Here is a 19125-nt window from a genome sequence, read left to right as displayed (position 1 = left end):
GCCACCTCTATGGAAAGACCTTGTCAGGAAGGGCACCAGGAGCTTCTCTTCTGCCAAGGCACATTGGGCTGCACCACCTTAGAGACATTGCTTCTCTTCTCTGGACCCCAGACTCCTCGTGTCTAGGGATGTAGCTTCAATGATCCTGAGGTCACGCTAGGGCTGAGGGTCAGTGGCAGAAAAAGGAGCCAGAACAGCCTGCAGGGCGGCCTGGGTCACCGGAGACCCTTGGCCATTTGGTCCTTGTCAGCTCCCGGGGGCTTTGGCCCAGATCTCCTCTGTCCACTGGAAAAGTGTCTGTCCTTGAAAGCAGTGGCGTCCCCAGGCCATTGGGGGAAGGGAGGGCCTTTCCCTGAGTGTGGATTTCCTTTTCCATCCATTGGTGGTATCGTAGCCTCCAGAAGGAGGAAGGGATTGGCAGCTTTCCATGGCCCGAGTCCCCTGTGTCCAGAACGACAGCAGCCATGCTCTCATGCTGTGTTTCTGTCCCTGTGGAGAGGCTCCTGTGGGAGCCACTGTGTGTGTCCCAGAGTGGGTGAGGAGTTATGGTGGCTCTCTTACAGATGGCGACTCCCAGGTGTCTTCCACCATCATAGACACCATCATGGCAGGGATCCCTGGGCCTCGGGGCCCCCCTGGCCCACCAGGTAAGCAGATAACCAGACACACGTGGTGCTACCTGATTGGGGACCAACCCAGGTCTTTACCTCCAACTGTAGCCCAATCCCAGAGCCCGAAGCCTGATGCACATGGGCTCTGGGGGCATCCTGGCACAGTGGAGAGTGCAGTGTCTCTGGAAACAGGCCCTGGGTTCATATCCTGCTTCTGTGTGACCCTGGGCTAGGCTGTTCAGTTCCCTGGGCCTGTTTTCTTATCTTTAAAATGCGGGGTTAGAACTGATGGCCACTTAATCTCTTCTGTCCTCAGTAGCTCTGGAATCCTGCGAGTGCATCGAGGCTGGCTTATTCCCACACACCAGGCCTCTTTATCCAATTGACCTCCATGCACCTTTCAAAGTCATTTTCCTAGGTCTCACTAGGTTGCTGCTGGCCACAGAAGGCCAAATGCCTCTCTATTTGTCAGTCAACAGTCATTTAAACACCTACTCTGTTGCAGGCCCTGTGCTAAGTGCTGTGCTGAGAACACAGAGAAAGGCAAAGGCCCGTCCCTGCCCTTGAGGCTCACTGGTTAATGGGGGAGGTGTCCAAATAGCAAGTACCAGCAGGTATAGACCTGGCCGACCAGAGGCACTGAGTCAGGGAAGACTGAGAGGTGCCAGGGAGGCCAGGTAGCACAGCAAGTAAGAGCACTGGCTCCAGTGTTGAGAAGACCTGGAGATCAAATCCCGGGCTCAGACACTTAGCACCCACACAGAAACACCTGGCTGTGTAACCTTGAGCAAGTTACTTAACCCCAATTGCTTAGGGGCGGCCAGGTGGCTCAGCGAGTAAGAGCACCGGCTCCAGTGTCGGGATGACCTGGATCAAATCCGGGCTCAGATACTCAGCACCACACCCAGAGATAACTGGCCGTGTAACCTTGAGCAAGTTACTTAACCCTGATTGCTTTAAAAAAAAAAAAAAAGACTGAGAGGTGCTTCGTGTAACAGCTGGGACTTTGACTGGGATCTGAAGGAGGCCAGGGAAGTCAGGACACAGATAAGGCAGATGCCACATTCAGGAGTGAAGCTCACATTCCAGGGCCAGGAAGGGTCTAGGGCCAGGGGATGGCCTGTGGAGGGCTGGGAGGCTGGCAAGGACTCATGGGGAAGGGCTTTCTATTTGATCCTAGAAGGAATGAGAACCACTGGGGTTTACTGAATAGGCAGGACGGGGTGATGTGGTCAGAAATGCCTGTTAGTGGCTGAATGGAGGAAGGACAGGAGTGAGAGACCTAAGGCAGGCAGACCCTGGCAGTGACTGCACTAGCCCCACCTGGACCAGCTCGTACAGGTGCAGGGGGCATTGTGTCTGCTCCCTGCCCCCAGGAGCAGCATTCTGATCACTCTGGCAGGCTGCCCCTGCCTTGTCCAAGGGTGTACAGCATGTCCGCACACTGTGTCAGAAGTCCCAGCTTTAAATCCAGGGCTGAGAGACAATGCTGCCCGCACTATTTGTGTGCTGGGTTATTCGTTTATGGGTTTATTTTTCATTCCTCTCAGAAAGGAGGGACCCCTGCAGAACATGCCAGGACAGGGTCTTTGGCTTCTCCGGGTCTGTTTCCTCATCTGTCAAGTCATGGATTGGACTAAATGGTGCATCAAGCTCCCCTAGCTCTGGGTCCAGGATCTTAGGATCCCCTGTGGATTGCTGGCAGTTGATTCTATCAGATTTCCTACCCTGAAGCCTGTGACTGGCAGTGGGGAGAGGCTTGGGCAGGAAGGTTTGGAAGGAGACCTGTCTCTTACATGGAACTGACGTCAATGATTTCTCTGCCCACAGGACCACCTGGACCCTCTGGACCCAATGGCCCCCCAGGTCCCATGGGAGCTCCAGGCTCCCAGGTAAGGAAATCCACATCACTGGCCTTGGATGGGGGAGCAAAGAAAGGTGGGCCTAGGCACTGAGGGAAAGCTGTGGTTTAAAAGGAGGAACGTCCCAAAGTGGTCCCTTCTAGCCCTAGACCTATGACCTACCAGACTGAGCACCAGCAAAAACAATCCCTGTCAGAGCAGAAGGGCTGCCAGCAGATGTGCTTCCAAGTCCCCAGGAATTGTGCTGCTCAGACAATGCCATGGCAGAAACACTGTTCTTTCAAGCATCCTGTGCAACTGAAGGGCTGGGTTCCCGTCTGCGGAGACTCTTGGCTGCATATTCTCAGTACGATCGACAAGTCCCTGTATTGAGGGAGGGGAGGATTTAGGTCAGTGAAGCTCTCCTGAAAGAGCCCATCTCCTCTGCAGGGAAGGCTGGGCAATGGCTGAAGCAAAGGCTCCCTCCAAGGCCAGATCCAGCCCCGAAAGCTCTTCCCCCCAGAAAGAGTGCTTGGTCCCAGCTGCTGCTTTCAGTCCAAGGCAGCCTCCCTTCCTCTGCGGCCTTCGGTGCCCTTCTTTGTAGGAGGGGGTTTGGCTGGACAACCTCCATGGTCCCTTCAGCTCTAAATCCTATTATCCTGGAGCTTAATGTGGTTCCTCTCCCTGAGTATACCTGCATTTGAACAGAACACACCAGGGGAGCCATGTGCTGACCATTACATAATGGTGGAAATTTTAGCTATGACTGGCAGAGAGGGTTGAGCGCCTATCATGGACAGCAGCTGTGCACAGCTGAAACCTGGGTCCGTGCACCATGCATCACAGAGGAGGGAGTTAGCCTTCTACGCCAATACTTGGGAAGCTGCCCACACCTTCATGACATGGAATTAATCACTTAGCATGCAGCCTCCTTGGATAAGCTCAGACATGGTTGGACACTTGCTTCTTAAAATTTTCAAATGTTTTATTTTTGTCCAACTATATGTAAAAACAGTTTTTAACATTAGTTTTTTTTTTTAATTCTCTCCTTCCTCTTCCCTCGCAATGAGAGGGCAAGCAATTTCATATAGGTTATACATGTGCAATCATGCAAAACATTTCCATATTAACCATGTTGTGAAAGAAAACAGACCAAAAAGGAAAAAAAGAAAAAGAAAATTTTTTTTAAAGTATGCTTCGATCTGCATTCAGGTTCTACCAGTTCATTCTTGGGACATGGACAGCACTTTTTCATCATAAGTCCTTCAGAATTGTCTTGGATTACTGTATTGCTGAGAATAGCTAAGTCATTCACAGTTGATCATTGGACACAATTGCTATTACTGTGTACAATGCTCTCCTGGTTCTGCTCACTGCACTTTGAATCAGTTCAAATAAGTTTTTCCAGGATTTTATGAAGGCATCTTGTTCAACATTTCTTATAGCACAATAATATTGCATCATAATCACATACAACAACTTGTTCAGCCATTTCACAACTCAGATCCTTCAATGCAGAAGCAGCTAAATCTTGTGTTGTTCTGGCTCTGGCTCTTTGATATTTGAATCATTTATTTCAAGCTGCTTGCAATGTCTTCTCCTTGATCGGGAGTTCTGGAATTTGGCTATAATATTCCTGGGAGTTTTTATTTTGGGCTCTCTTTCAGGAGGTGGTTGGGGGAGTCTCACTTTCTATTTTACCCTCTGGTTCTAGTATGAGGGCAGTTTTCCTCAATAGTTTCTTGAAATATAATGTCTAGGCTCTTTTTTTTCATCAAGTCTTTTAGGTAGACCAATAATTCTTAAATTATCTCACCTTGATCTATTTTTCAGGTCAATTGTTATTCTGATGAGGTATTTCACATTTTCTTCTTTTTAAATTGTTTTTATTTTGTTTTTGATGTCTCATGAAGTTATTAGCTTCTACTTATCCAATTCTAATTTTTAAGGAATTATTTTCTTCAGTGAGCTTTTGCATCTCCCTTTCCATTTGGCCAATTCAGCTTTTTAAGTTGTTCAGTGACTTTTTGTGCATCCTTTCCCATTTAGCCTATTCTGTTTTTTCAGGTGTTTTCTTCATTATTTTTTTGTGCCTCCTATGCCAAGCTATTGACTTTTTTTCATGATTTTTTTTGCATCATTCCTTTCTCCTCATGATTTTTTCTCTACCTCTTCTACTTTATTTTTAAAATCCTTCTTGAGATCTTCTAGGAATTCTTTTTTGGGGCCTGAGACCAATTCACATTTCTCTTTGAGTCTTTGCATTTAGCTGTTTTTAATCTGAAGTTATGTTTTGATCTTCTCTGTCACCATAGTAACTTTCTATGATCAGGTTCTTTTTTTGTGTGGTTTGCTTATTTTCCCAACCTATTTGTTGACTTCTAACTTTATCTTAAAATTGGGGTCTTCTCCCAGGATGTGGGGGGAGGGGGCACTCTGTCCAAAGCTTCAGGTTTTTCATCCTGCTGTTTTCAGAGCTAGTTTGGGGTGGGGGGTGTCTGTAAGTTTTCAGTTCTTCCAAGGTGGTATGATCTAAAGAGAGGTGTGGTCACTGTTCTCCTGGCCTGTGCTCTGGTCTGTGAGTAACTACAAGCACTCATTTCCATCCTGGACCTGTGACAAGGGACCCTGTGTATGGACAATGCGACAGAGTCCTGCACCCAGTGCCAGCAGAGGCTCTCCTGTAATCTCCTTCTGACCAGTTGTCTGACCCCCTTACCTAGAATCTGAGAGCTCTGGAAGCTGTCAGTCACCCTACAGCCTGCATCTCCTTGTTGGGTATAGCCTGCATTGGACTGTGCTGCACTCTCAGCCCAGTGAAACACACCTTTTCTGCTAACCTTCTAAGTTGTCTTGAGCTGAAAAACTTTGACCCCAACTTTTTGTTAGTTCTGCCATTTCAGAATTTATCTTGAGGCATTATTTTAAAGTTGTTTGGAAGGAAATTTGGGAAGACTCAGGCAAGTCCCTCTTGGCTCTCCCATTGGTCACTTGCTTTCTTCCTCTTTATTGGGCATCGGACCACATTCCCAGTAGCTTGTCCCTCCTGCCTCATCCTGCTACCACAGTATCTGCCCATGACAGAATTACAAAGAGACCACGGGAGCCCAGGCATCCACCAAAGAGGGCCTGTCATCCAGCTCTTCCTTGCAGTGCTTACTCCTCCTGCTTTTGAGTAGCTCTGGGAGGGAGTCTTCTTTTCCTAACACAGAACCCAGCTTTGTCTTTCAGCAGCCTCCCCTCATTGTTCCCAAGTCTGAAGCCAGAAACAAGTTAACTCCTTCCAGTACTTGAATTTGGCTCCCCCGGCCTTTTAGGGTCACAGACTGTTCCCATTCTCTTCATCTATGCATAAGGCATGAGCCTGAGGCCTTTCACCTGGTTCTGACCTCTTAGGGGCGGATCCTTCCTACACGTAACACAGCAAAACTGAACCACACACTCAGATGCGGCAATGAGAGCGGGTATATGGACATGGACTTCCCATGCACGTCATGCTCTCTTAATGCGCCGGAGGCTTGGTCAGTTTTCTTGGCCACTGTATTGTCCTATTAACTCATGTGGAGCAGAGACCACTAAGAGCTCTAGATCTTTTTCTCTCCAAACTCGTCTCTCTCACCTCACACTCATGAAGTTAATTTTTTGAATCCAAGTTTAAAACTTTATATTTATCTCTATTCAATGCCTTCTGTCAGAGTGGGGGGTAGGTCCCTGGTGTCACAGCTACAGGCTTTCTCCTCCTCTTCCTGTCCTGACCACCCCACCTGTGGTCACCACAGCCCTTATGTGGCAGGTTCTCATTCACACTGCCCGGCTGGGCCTACCTCTGTCTTCATTCAGGGAAACATGCATTAGGGAATAGATAATACCCATCTAGTGTGATTTGTGGAAATCAGAGGCAGGGCCCACTGCCAAGTGCCTGGGTCTGCACCTGTAATGCCTCTGTTCTTTCTTTTGGCTTAACTTGCAGGCTCTGTGACTGTCCTTGGCGAAGCATGCTGGTCAGCACAGATCTGCCCAATCCTGGCTTCAGGCCTGGGGCTCACTACTGTGGGAACAACAAAACGCCAACCTTGCATGCGGGCCCAGCCAGCCCTGGCACGGGGCACTCCAAGTCCTTTGGCAACAGAAGCCAAACTCTGGCTGCCCCTAAGCCACGTGTCCTAAAACATCCACATTCTCCTTTTCACTTTCCTTGCTCTCCCTCCCATCTCAGTTCTACTCCAGGTTTCCCAGTGCTAGGGACTCCCAAACACCAACCAGCACTCCTTGAGATACTACTATCTGCTCACAAGGTTTGTATCTGGGTGCTGTGAGGGAAGAGCAAACATGTCCATGAAATCATAGTTTAGAAGTTTCTATGACTTCACAGGTCACTTTGGGCAAGGCTGTCATCTTATGTATGGGGAGACTGAGGCTTGGGGAGCTTATGTGATTTGCCCAAAATGAACACAAGCAGTGAACATACATAGGACTCCAGCCCAGATCCTCCAGCTTCAAGTCCAGTTGTCTTTCAAACTGCCCATAATACTGCCTCTTGTGGATGGAGGTCACTGAACTCTGTGACACTCCCAGGACACTCTCAATGGGACCCACCTTCCCACCAAATGGTGTCTCCCCCTGCATCCTGTTCTCCTGGCCCTGCCCCACGTGGCTAGCAGGCCATCATGCCTGGCTATGATTAGTCGGGCTTTGCTCTGAGGCAGTGAAGGGTCCTAGAAATTCCAAGTTCTGTGGAACCTTCAGTCAAACTAGCATTGAGGAGGCGCCTTCTATGTAAAAGGTGCTGCAGAAAGCAGGAACTTGATCACAAACAGCTTTGAATCCCTGGGGTGGCTCCTCCTGGGGCCTACCCAGTTCAGGAGCTATCAGCAGGTGTGTGGATCATTCCCTGCCTTCAAGTCTGTGTTGGCTCAGGATCCACCTGTGGTCACTTTCAGGGTCACCTCAGCAAAGAGCTGCCATTCCCCAGCTGGAGGAAATTCCAGCTCCCATGCCACTGCATTTCCCAGAGTCAGGGGGTTCCAGGGTGACTGCACATATAGTCAGATAGCCCATGGCCCTACGTGTACCATGTTAATCAGGGAGTGGTAGATGTGGTGATGTATTCCTGGTCTCAGGAGAGATACTGGCCTGATCATCACAGGGATGTCACATCATTCCACCATCTGGTCTATTTCTAGGGCAATCCAGGCCCTCCAGGAGACTCAGGCTTTAAAGACTCCAAGGGAGGCAGAGGAAATGGAGTAAGTACTGATTTTTAAACCTTAAAATGAATCTTTACCAGGCCATTGAGTCTCATCCATACAGACCTGGATCCATGGACTTGCTAAATATTCTTGTATTTACATCTCCTTGCTGCAGTCCAAGCCACACTCTGTTTTTTGAAGATATGAAGAATATGGGAGTTCTCTGATGTTCTTCCAAACAGTAACCATCCCTGCAGCCCACTGAGGCAGATATTGGCCAATGTCTGCCTCCCCCAACAGAATATAAGCTCCTTGAGGACAAGGATTATTTCATTCTTGTCCTTTGTTTCCAACACTTAGTATACTGTGGGTACTTAATAAGTGCTTGCTGTTTGGGCTCACATGATACCACTGTACCACCATTCATCTAGGTAAAAAGGAAAAGCAGCCAAGACTGTGGGTCAGGAGGGGTCATTTTATCATGGCCTGGAGTCTTCCAGCCCAGGGAACCATGCTTGTTTCCACATCACCCCCAGTCATTGTGGCTAAACCCTTCCTCAGAGTCCTTCTACATGAACAAGCTGAAACAAAGAGACATTATATTTAATTAACCAAGTATTTATTGAACACCTGCTGTGTTCAGAGCTTGGGTATGTAGCAAAACCAATGCTCTGTGTACATGGAGCGTTGGCTACATATTGGAGTTCTGTACCTAGACTCAAAGCACGGCCACCGTTTTACTTCTAGTCTGAACTAGAGCCAGTAAAAGTAGGCCCTGCACAGGACCGAAGAATCCCATGTAGGTGCAGTGACTGGATTAAATTGATAAGGGAAAACCATGAGCCCACATTCAGCTTTCACTGGACATAACTGATTCAGTGGATTTTAAAAGGAAGAGACCTGAGTCATGGGGGTTAGAGAACCACTGGATGTATGGACTAGAAGGGAGTTTTTAAAATGATCCCAGGAGGAGTTTGAAAGTATTGAATGAGGGGCCCATAACCCTTCTGGACTTGGGGACTCCCCCCACCATGTTTAAATTACAGACTGTATTTTACATAGCTGGAAGCAAGACAAAAGATGCCATTTTGTGCAGCTGCAAAACCTCAAAATGCTGACAAAACGAAAAGGTTGTTCTAGGATGGCAATTCCAAGTTACAGTTAAGTGTGGCCCTCAGTAGTGCACATGCTGTAGGTTTCCTTACAGTCTAAATGCGCATCCCATTGCCTAGCATTAGAATACATATTTATTTCTTAATACAAAAACATTCTTTTGCTTTTGTTTGCTGGGCACATAGGTTTTAAATTAATTTCTGGCCTGTTGCCTCCCTGACTTCGGCCTCCTTTTTACCCCCACCATTCCCCTCCCCATCAACTCTTCAACAGTAGTTCTGAAGTAGGAGAATTTGAATCTAGACACGGGACACAAAACACAGCCATAGTCGGGGACAGGAGGAGGCGGGGGAGGGAGGACGGGGGATTCTTCTTTCCCCTTAAAAAATTGTCCAAAGAAAGCTGGGAGTTCAAGTAAGGGTGAATCAGCCTCATTGTCTTGTGACCTTCTAAGTGCTTTTTGGTTCTTACCCAAATCTCAGGTTTTGGGGAGTATAAGAATTTATTTATAATGAGTTGGTAATTTATTTATAATCCATTAGTAGCGGTGACGTTAGAGATGGACAAAACCATTGTCAGCTTATGTTGTTGCTAGAAATAAGGAACATTTAAATATCTCACTGCTATTATTATCTTGTCTAATTCTTTAAGCTAGATTTCAGTCATGTGAACTAAGATTTCCTGTATAAGCTTTTAAATTTTAAATCAAAACAAATGCTAAAGGAAGTCGGCAGGATGTTGGTTCTAACATCTCCAAGTCAAGATGTTCATTTGCTAATCATAAAAAAAAGACTGTGCAAACACACTATGTGCACATGGCACTGTGGTTAGTTATTCAGGTGTAGCAGACTGGTAGGGGAAACATGGAGGTCAGGACATTCCAAGAATGCGCACACTTCGCACAACTTGAACATGGGAACCATGGATGTTTCCAACATTTTGAAGCAGTTTATGGATTTTTTCAGATTTTCTTTTGTTATTTGTCTCCCATCCTTCTGTGTTTGTTTAGAGAATGATGACTATAGTGGATAGTTAGAAATCTCAGAGCCCTGCCTTTTGAAAAGACTTGCTACACAATGCTTAAGTTTCACATCTCAAATCACAGTAGGCTCTGGATACCAGCAAACTTGAGATTTTTAGCTGAAACCAAGACTACTCATTCTCTATTTGCCTTTTGTCTGTAACAATCTTGCGTTTTTCTGGGTGTGGTGTTTATATTTGCATCTCTGGTGGCAGGAAAACTTTAGACTCCAGAATCCCTATTTCCTTGATTAAAACAGCAGATTCAGTAGGATTCGTGTGTATGTTTGTGATATGTTTATGTTATTTTGAAAGAAATTATTCTCATGTGGATGTATACTAGGTTACAATAAAGAATGGAATTATTCCAATGTGGGTGGTTGGTGGCATTTTGGAAACTCAGGTGTAGGTTAAAAGTGAAAACCCAGAAGAATGATGACCATCACTTGCCATTGTCATTTCCCCATCATCGCTTTTGCTTGAGTTCATTTTAACAAATTAACTTAAAGTTGTCTGCTCTGTGATTACAATCTGTAAAACCTTAAGCCTAGGAGTATGCATATTTGCATTTGTATAAAATATTTGCATTTTTGTAGTTTATTTTTTAAAAATCACTATATTTTAAATAAGAAATTAAAGCTAGCAATTAAAAAAAAAACCACCAGCTAAGGAGTAAGCCTGTGTACTAAGGAAAGTCCCCAGAGTTCAGTTGGGGGAGGGTGAAGAGGGAAAACAGGACCTATGGGGCTAAATGAAATGGCCATGGTTCCCATACTCTGGGTTACCTGCTCCCTAAATCTCCCCCATAACCCTTCACTAGGGAATTTGGGCCGGGCTTAGCACAGAGCTTAGCTAAGAGACAGAACCTGTAATTGTAGAACCAAAGGGTAGAATCCCTTCTGGAAAGAGGTCATTGTGAGTATATCTTGTACATTATGAAAAGGATCAGTTTCTGTCTGTCTCCAAGGCTCCATATTTCCATGAATCACAGTATCCATCAAATCCAGGGACACAAAGAAACCACAGTTGATGACCACCCTAGAACTGTAAGAGTGATTCAGGAGATGGACACCTGACAGCTCCCTCCATGGTGTAGAGATAGCACAAGGGAATGTGTTTAGCAGAGAAGAGTCTTGTTCAGGGGGGGAGAAGAGTAGACAATGTTATATTTAGTAAAAGAAAGTAGGCGGTAGGGAGAGATGTTTGGGCTCAGTAGTCATCAACAAGTCATGCTGGGAAGAGTCTGTGATTCTATGAAACCCCTCCGATGTAAACAGACACTAAGCTGGAAAGAATCTCAGAGGCCATGGAGTCCCCACTACCCCTGATCAAGTAGAAGCTGGTTGACCACGGAGGAGGGACCCACAAAGAACCAGGCCAGCCCATTCCACTCTAACCTTTCACGTAAACATTGTTCATTTATGTCCAGCAGGTCTCAGTGCGGCCTAAAGCTCCACTGAGCTTTTGGGACACACAGTGTAACCTCTTCTGCATGCTAGCCCTTTGCACACCTGGCCAAAGCGCTCTAGTGGCCCTCCAGGCTTCTCTCCTCCAGGCTGACTTTCATACGCTTCAAGTGACTTTCATGTGATGACTTCTCCAGTTGTCACACTATTCTGGACATGCTCCTGAATGTCTCTCCCAGTGTGTGGTACCCAGAATGAAAGGGCCGACTATGGCAGACACAGTAGAGTTGTTTACTCACACTTACCTTTTCCAATGCCATGTCATACTCTTGACCCCTAGTGGTCTTTCAGTCCACTAAAACTCCCAGATACTTTTTATAGAAACTATTTCTTCCATCCTGTATTAGGGAAGTGGATTTTCTGAACCCAAGTGTAAGATTCTACTTACATTTATCCTTCTAAATTTTGTCTTATTTAATTCACCCCATCATGCTATTCTGTCAAGACCTTTTTAACTATATTAGGATAGGAAACCTGTGACTTCGAGGCCACATGTGACCCTCTAGATCCTCAAGTGCGGCCCTTTGAATCCAAACTTCACAGGACAAATCCCTTTAATAAAAGGACTTGTTCTGTAAAAACTTGCACTCAGTCAGAAGCCTACACCCAAGGGCCTGGAGGGCCACATGTGGCCTTGAAGCTGCAGGTTCCCCACTCCTGCACCATATCATCCAACGTGTAAATTACCCCCTCCAAACTCTGTCATCACCTGAAAAATTGAAAGTCATGCTATGTTTTGCCTCTGTGGGATCACAGATTTAGAAGTTAAATGATTTGCCCAAGGTCACACAGATAAGTAACAAAGTCGCCTCCTCAGTCTTTACTGTTGAACAGCATTTTCAATTTCAAGGAAAGATCCTTGAGGTGCGCAGCTGAGAGGACTCCCTCATTACTGGCCTCTCTGGGGTTTGTATGGTCACCGGTGGGAGCCTGGCGTCAGACAGCACCAGCCTCCAGCATTTCAGTCACTCTCTTCACACGATGACAAGTTACTTCCCATAACGTTTAGACCAACCAAGAGTCCCATCGCTGTTGCCTTAGAGTGCTCCTCTTTTCACAGCCCCCCCAACACTGCCTATTCCCATCTTTTCTCATCTTTACCAGCGTGACCGACGTGAGCTGAAGCTTAGGCTGGTTCTGATGTGCATTCCTCTCTTTTGTTGTTAGTGATCTGGAGCGTTCCTTCACATACTACTTCACATACCACATTTCTACTCCTACATCTTTATTATCCATCGGAGAATGGCTCTGGGTTCAACATATTCGTGTTAGTTCCCTCTATACCTTGGATATCAGAGCTTTAACAAAGATATTTGGTGAATAGAATTTTTTCCAATCAACTACTTAATTATATGTATTTATATAATGTATAACTATATATAGCATAAAATAATTGTTATATATTATATCCTAATTGGATATAATATAATTATATATTTATCTTGTGCATGCAAAAGCTTCGCAATTTCATGTGATCAAAATCATCCATTTTATCTCATGATGGTTTCTATCCTTTGGTGTGTTGAGAATTCTCCCCCAACCCTAGCTGTGAACAGTACCTTACATGTGATTCTTGTAATCCATGTTCTTTTTTTAAGGACTCTTCTAGAAGTCTCCCCTCCCCCTTCCCAGCAGCCCCACAGACCTGGCACACTTCCTCTATCCAAAGAGTAGCCAGCAGGCTTCAGCTGCCCCAACACAAATACAATTATCTTCATGAAAAGCTGGGTTTTACTGAATTGCCTTCACTTGATAACAATCTCTCTTATTCTTTCATCATATTTTAGGGTGAACCTGGTTCAAAAGGAGTAGAAAAGGGAAAAGAGGTAAAAATTGCCTAAATGTTTTAATAAATGTATTCTCTCTCCTTATCTCTCACTTACTGATGTCTGTCTGAACTGGGCTTAAATTAGGAGACATTCAGTCCTTTCTCAGTGTAGAAGCATGGCAAAGAACACTGAATTTGGGGCCAAAGAAGTAGTTTCATAGGGTTCAGTTAAGGCCCACCCCCACCCCCATTTTATAGATGAGTTTGTGTGAAATCAGGTGACATGCCCAGGGCCAAACTGGGAACCAGGATGGAATGACTCCTCTTGCTTCTTCCTGACTGCATACCTGGCACTGTCTGACCTGGGCACTAGACCCCACTGCCTCACCCTCTCGGAGGGATGCACCAGATGATCTATCAAGTCCCTTACACCTCTAAATACTCAGATTCCAGGAAATGCAGAATGTTGCCTGGGTTGGTAACGTCTAAAGTGCTGTGGCAGATGTAAGGGAAACACAAGGCCTGGTCCCTATCCTCAGGGAGCTTCCAGACCTGTCAGGGAGACCACACACATGCACACACACCTCCACACACATGCACCTCCCTCACACACACACCCCCCCACACGCATGCACGCACACACACGCACACTCCACACGCACACACATACACCCCCACATACACGCACACACCCCCTACACACACATGCACACACGCACACCCACACACACCCCCACGCACGCACCCCCCCACACACACACGCACACATCCCACACACACAGAATGTAAGACTGGGATAAGTGTAAGGTAGATGGTCTAGACAAGGTTGCAAGAATTGAGTCAGTGGGACTGGGGCTCCGAGGAGAAGCAGGAATTGGTTTATAGGAAAGGGAAATGGTGACATGGGATGCACAGAGAATAGTGTGTGAACAGGTCTGGCTAGTCATGAAATGCAGGCCACCAAGGGGAGGAAAGGCATTTGGGGGGAGACTCGGGGACACGCTGCAGGGCCAGTCTAAGCAGAGTGGGCTTTGTCTTACAGACCATGGAGGAAGGCTATTTGGGCAGAAGTGTGCAGGACAGATTAAGGAGGAGGAGAAAATGGGGCCAGGGAGCCCAGTGAAGGGACCACTGCAGTAGACCCATCATGCCGGGATGACTTGGACAAGGCAGATGAGATCAGGGGAAGGCAGCAGCACAGGAGAGACATTTCAGAAGAAAAACTGCTAGGACTTGGGCACTGATTGTCACGTGTTAAGTGAACACACACACACACACATACACACACATCATCTAGCAAGAGGACTGTAGAATGCTAGATCTTGGAAACCACTGAGTAACACTACCCCCTCACATTATGGATGAGAAAACCAAGGTTCAGAGAGAAGTGACCTGGCAAAAAGTTTGGAACAGGGGTAAGGGGGCTGGACTGGGAGTCTGAGGTCAAGAATCCAAGTCCCAGCTTTGCCGTTTACTACCTGCAAGTCACTTAGGTGTTCTGGTCCTCAGTTTCCTCATCTGTAAAATGACTAGATGACCCTGTGGCTCAGCCATTTGGTGCCAAACCTCAGTGCCCAGATGAACTTTGCCAACATCTGGCTCTTTCCTGACCAACACCTGGCCTATCCCCGCTGCCCTGGACCTCTCCTAGGCCAGCTGCTGCTTTGGTGGCTCAGCTTTTTGCCTCTGCATATCAAACAAATCTCCTGAGGCTGGTGCTTACTTGTTCCATAGAGTGAGGGAGTACAACAGCTTCGAGAAGCCTTGAAGATCTTAGCAGAGAGGGTGCTGATTCTGGAGCACATGATCGGCATCCATGGTGAGTGTCCAGAGGCCTGTGCTAGGCAGGGTCTGGAAGGATGGCTCATGGGGTTGGGGAGGGGGGAGTGGGAGGGGGAGAATGGGCAGGGAGAGGGAGCCCAGCTGCTGAGAGCTCAAGCTTATTGACCCCATTCCTGCCTTGAGGAATGGACCCTGTGGACTTTGTGGCAGCTGCTTCTTTCTCTTATGGAACCCCTCAAAGGATTCCTGCCCATCCACCTGCCCAACCACCCACTGGGGGTTTCCTAAGCTGCCCAAACCTAATGTGAGCTATTCTATTAGAGCCAAATGGGGACAGGCAGGGGAAAGACCTGGAGCACCTGAGATCCCCAATCACATCTACTTCTCAATGGCCTTCTGAGCCCACCACCCCATCCCTGGGGCCTTCTCCCTGGGACTGGCAGCTTCCCTTCTCTAAGAAGGAGAGCATCCCTGGCCAGACCCCCTCCCTGCTCTGTTCTCAGCGCCCTCCTTGGTGAACAGACTGCATCCACACCGCTAAGGGGCTGTCTTTCCTTTCAGACCCGCTGTCTTCCACTGAACCAGGCTCTGGACAAGGTGGAGCACTGGGCCCTGCCTTACAAGGCAACAAGATGAAGCGAGGGGGCCCCCTGGCCCCGCCCCAGCCATATGACACCATCTCTTCCTTGCTGGACAACATCGAACCCAGAAGGAACAGTGATGAGAGCAGCAGCCTGAAGTAGGCAGCCTGGCATCCCCCTAGGACAAACCTGTGCACTGATTAAAGATACAGTATCTATCCATGGACAAAAATGCTCACCATTGTGGTCTTGGGCCCAGACGGAGGGAGGCTGGGGGCTGGGGGCAGGGCTCTGGCTGTGCTCCTGGAGGATGCTTCGGGAGGTTCCCCAAATGGCAGCAAGCAGGAGACTGCCCCCTGCTAACAGTGCTCATCCTCTCCCTCTCTTTCCCTCCTATGAATGGGGGTCTGGACTGGCAAGAGTTTACTCCTGAGGGATTCAATAAGGGTATGCGGATGGCCTCATCACTGGGCATTCCCAGTCAGGGGCATCATGGGCAAAGCAGTTTTCCCAGAGCCCCACCATAACGAGGTTTCCTGTTGGCATGGCTCTCCATGGTGCCTTTTGAGCAAACTAAGCAGGCAAAGCCAGATGCTTGCTCACAGCAGCTTGAAAATAGGCCTCTAGAGCCCTTTCTGGAAAGGCCTGGCCTATCTCCGTGCCCCCAGTCATCAATCTCCATCTGTCCCTGCAGTACACACTGGATCCACCCTGGACAGACTCCCCTGAAGAAAAGTTTTATCTCTGTGGCTTTGCTGCCCCTTCTGTCCTCCATAACATGTCCTTTGGTCACCCCAAGTTAGAGATTATATGCCTGGGTTCTATAAATAGCCAGAGGGGTTCAGATGCTCATATGGCCCATCAAGCAAGAATTTATTAAGCGCCTAGAATGTGTAAGGCCCTTGACCTCCTCCATGCGCTCTCCTGCCTTGGCTAAAAGTCTCTAACCACAACAAGGCCAGAAGTCAGATCATGGGAAAGACAGAAGCACTGGGCTGAGTGGGCCCACTGGGCGTGTTCCCATTAACCCAATTTCTTCTCAAAGAACAAACAGGAACCACCTTTGTGTGTCTCTGTCTCCAACCAAGCCTGTCCAGAAGCCCATTGTGCAGAATCCTGATCAACACCTTGGAGGAGCAAGCTTCCGAAACAAAGCTGTCTTCCCCTAGGAGGGTTCCTCGGGGGTCTGAAACGGCCCTCAGCAGCACAGGTCCCACCCTATGCCTTTTACCGTGAAGAGTTCCCTTCTAAAGCCTGACTCCACCTCTGCTCCCAAACTCGGGTGACCGCTTGGCTTTGAGTCTGTTTGCTTGGGTTCTTCCTTCAGCCCTTCAGGGAGAAGAAACCTAGCTCAGTGAGTAAGTCCAATTAGGCTAATGACAAGGTCCGAAACAGTGTCTCTCAGCTGAGGCCACTCCTTAGAGCACTTTCTAATTAGAAAGATGTGACTTCAAGTTGCTGGCAGCTGACCACCAATGGGTGCTGGGAGTCCTGAGAAAGGATGAAAGGTGAGTGGAGGCCAGAGATTTGGACCAGATGCTTTACTCCCTAGAATGCTACACTTGATTTGTTTCGGCAAGAGTTCTGTGAGTGAGCAAAAGCTGTAGGCCCTAACCCCCCAAATGAGAGTTCATCAGGATGGCTGGAGTGGGCAGAAAGAGGGCAGAGAACCAGCTCCACAGTCAGCCCTCCCAGCCTAAAATTTCTCATGACCATCTTCACTAATTCTGTCTTGCCAAGCTTGTCTTGAAGTTAATCCAAACACTTTTTGATCCCCAGCATTTCCTACTCCAACTATTTCCTAATTTTATGGTACTGTATCTTTAATTTTGGTGCTTTTAGAAACCAAATTTGGGTGGGCTTTCTCTGGCCCTACCCAATCACCAGACCTTAGGGTAACAATCTCTCCACCCAAAGTAACTTTTCTAATTCAAAGATAACTTTCTAGAGCTTGTATTGTGTCTTATCTTCTAAAGCCCCATGGACAGTGACTGATAGCAGGTATTCTAAATCTGCCTCTTTGCTTTGGGCAGCTGACTGAGATCCCTATTGGCTGGACCTTTAATTTAGGTTCACTGTATTTCCATGGGGTATTCATGTATGGGTCTGTTTCCATTTCGCCAATGTCACATCATCAAGCTAGTGTCTTCTGCAGCTTTTCAGATTTTCTAAGATCACCAGCATCCTCTCTTCCTTCTTTTTAAATGATTTTTCAGCTTGGTTTATCTCACTGAGGCAAAGATGGAAAAAAGAAAGAAAAAAACTATTTTCTCTTCTTGGCATCAAGCTTAGAAATGAGCCAGTTCCACGCTGGGCTTCCCTCCAGTGCTAGGCTCCAGTAATGGAATTTCCGGATCCCTGTGAGACTGAAACCACGTGTGGAACACTTAAGGAAAAGGTATCACAATGGTGTCTTCAGAGAAAGAGCCAACTTCATTCTGGATGTATTTCCCAATGGACCAGGGAAGAAGGCTGGCTTTACTGACTGGAAATTCTAGTCCAGAATTATGGCGGAATCACCTTGTTCCAACGGCATTCCATGATGCAGATTTTCTAGCCTAACTAGGAGAACACCCTCCTGGTTTCTGTGATTATGCTCCATTCAAGTCCATGGAGCACATTTCTAAGCATTGAAGAAAATGCTGGTATGACGGTTCAGTGCTAATTTTTAGATTTTTCTTATTTATGTTGGTGTGTTCTTATGTACAAGTGTCCCAGCTTTCCAGATTTGACTATATGCTCGAACCACTTGTTCCTTTATCCACACATTGCAATGCTGTGTATACTTTCTCAAAGGAAAACACCAGCTGGCTTTGTTTTTTTGTTTCACTGACTCGCTCTAACTTGGTTACGATTGGCTGCCTGGCAGAAGAGTGGCAGCGTGGCCAGGCCAGCGGGGGATGGCATCTCTCAGCTTCCCTATTGCAATGTTATGATTCATATTATTGACTTCTTTCTCTCTTTGCTTTGGTGTTGTTGGGGTGTAGGGGACATCTTGTACTTGGCATTCTTACAGAGCCGTGGGACCAACAGTGCTAAGCCCACTGAGGTCCAAGGTCTTTCATGTAACAAACTGAGAAATAAAATGTATCATCCATGACAAAATTTGTTTCTGGCAGCCAAAGCCAAGTCGTCATTGCTGCTTCCTTGTCTTCATCCCCTCCCCTCTCACACCCTGAGAGTGACCAGGAGGGCCTCGAGTCATAGCTCCCTCTCCCCATCCCCAGGAAATAAAGTACCTGGGAAGGGAGATGAGCTGTGGTTTGGGCCAGAGACCAGAGTGAGATGTCACTGCCATCAGCTCCCCAAAAGGAGGTCACATGTCCTTCTCGCCCCTAGTTGGAAGCTCTCCAGCTCTTGCTCCAAATTTCTCCCAGCCAGGGCCACACCCAGTTCCCATGCACTCTGCAGATGCTCACGAGCAGTTGGCGCCAAACCGCTTAGTACATGGTCTCACGCCTCCTCGACCCCGGGAGCTCACTTTGTCTTGAAGCCAGGGTCCCTATTAGAGATCGAATGGTACAAAAAAGGGCAAGGGAGGGGAGGCGAGAACAAGAGGAAAGCCAAAGGGATGACACAAATACATAAGAAAAACCAAGCCTGTATCAAGCCCCTGCCATCCACCGGGCCCTGGGGGCACACAAAGTGGGGCAAACAGTCCCCAGCCTCAGGAAGCTTACATCCTCCTCGGGAATATGATACATTACATACATGAGCAGTACATAACAGACATGGACAATGGGGGCGGAGGCAC

General features: G+C 47.4%; 1 protein-coding gene across 5 annotated transcripts in view; it reads left to right on the top strand.

The window, feature by feature from the left end:
- COL26A1 (collagen type XXVI alpha 1 chain) overlaps nucleotides 1-18476 on the top strand; it is a 278588-nt gene extending 260112 nt beyond the window's left edge. For 2 of the 5 annotated variants that reach the window (XM_069089402.1, XM_069089401.1), the window contains exons 8-13: nucleotides 564-647; nucleotides 2442-2503; nucleotides 7636-7698; nucleotides 13028-13066; nucleotides 14743-14827; nucleotides 15352-18476. In XM_069089402.1, coding sequence (XP_068945503.1) covers nucleotides 564-647; nucleotides 2442-2503; nucleotides 7636-7698; nucleotides 13028-13066; nucleotides 14743-14827; nucleotides 15352-15533 — 515 coding nt within the window. In that variant the 3' untranslated portion in view covers nucleotides 15534-18476. The remainder of the gene's footprint in view (nucleotides 1-563; nucleotides 648-2441; nucleotides 2504-7635; nucleotides 7699-13027; nucleotides 13067-14742; nucleotides 14828-15351) is intronic. The other 3 variants (XM_069089404.1, XM_069089403.1, XM_069089405.1) reach the window with 3 other exon arrangements.
- Nucleotides 18477-19125: the final 649 nt, after the last annotated feature.

This window comes from Petaurus breviceps, unplaced genomic scaffold (genome assembly GCF_028583685.1).
Source record: "Petaurus breviceps papuanus isolate PSGF00001 unplaced genomic scaffold, PetGlider_PUasm1.0 186, whole genome shotgun sequence".
Lineage (NCBI taxonomy): Eukaryota > Metazoa > Chordata > Mammalia > Diprotodontia > Petauridae > Petaurus > Petaurus breviceps.
Note: the sequence above shows the minus strand (reverse complement) of the source record. Positions and strands in the feature narration are given on the sequence as shown.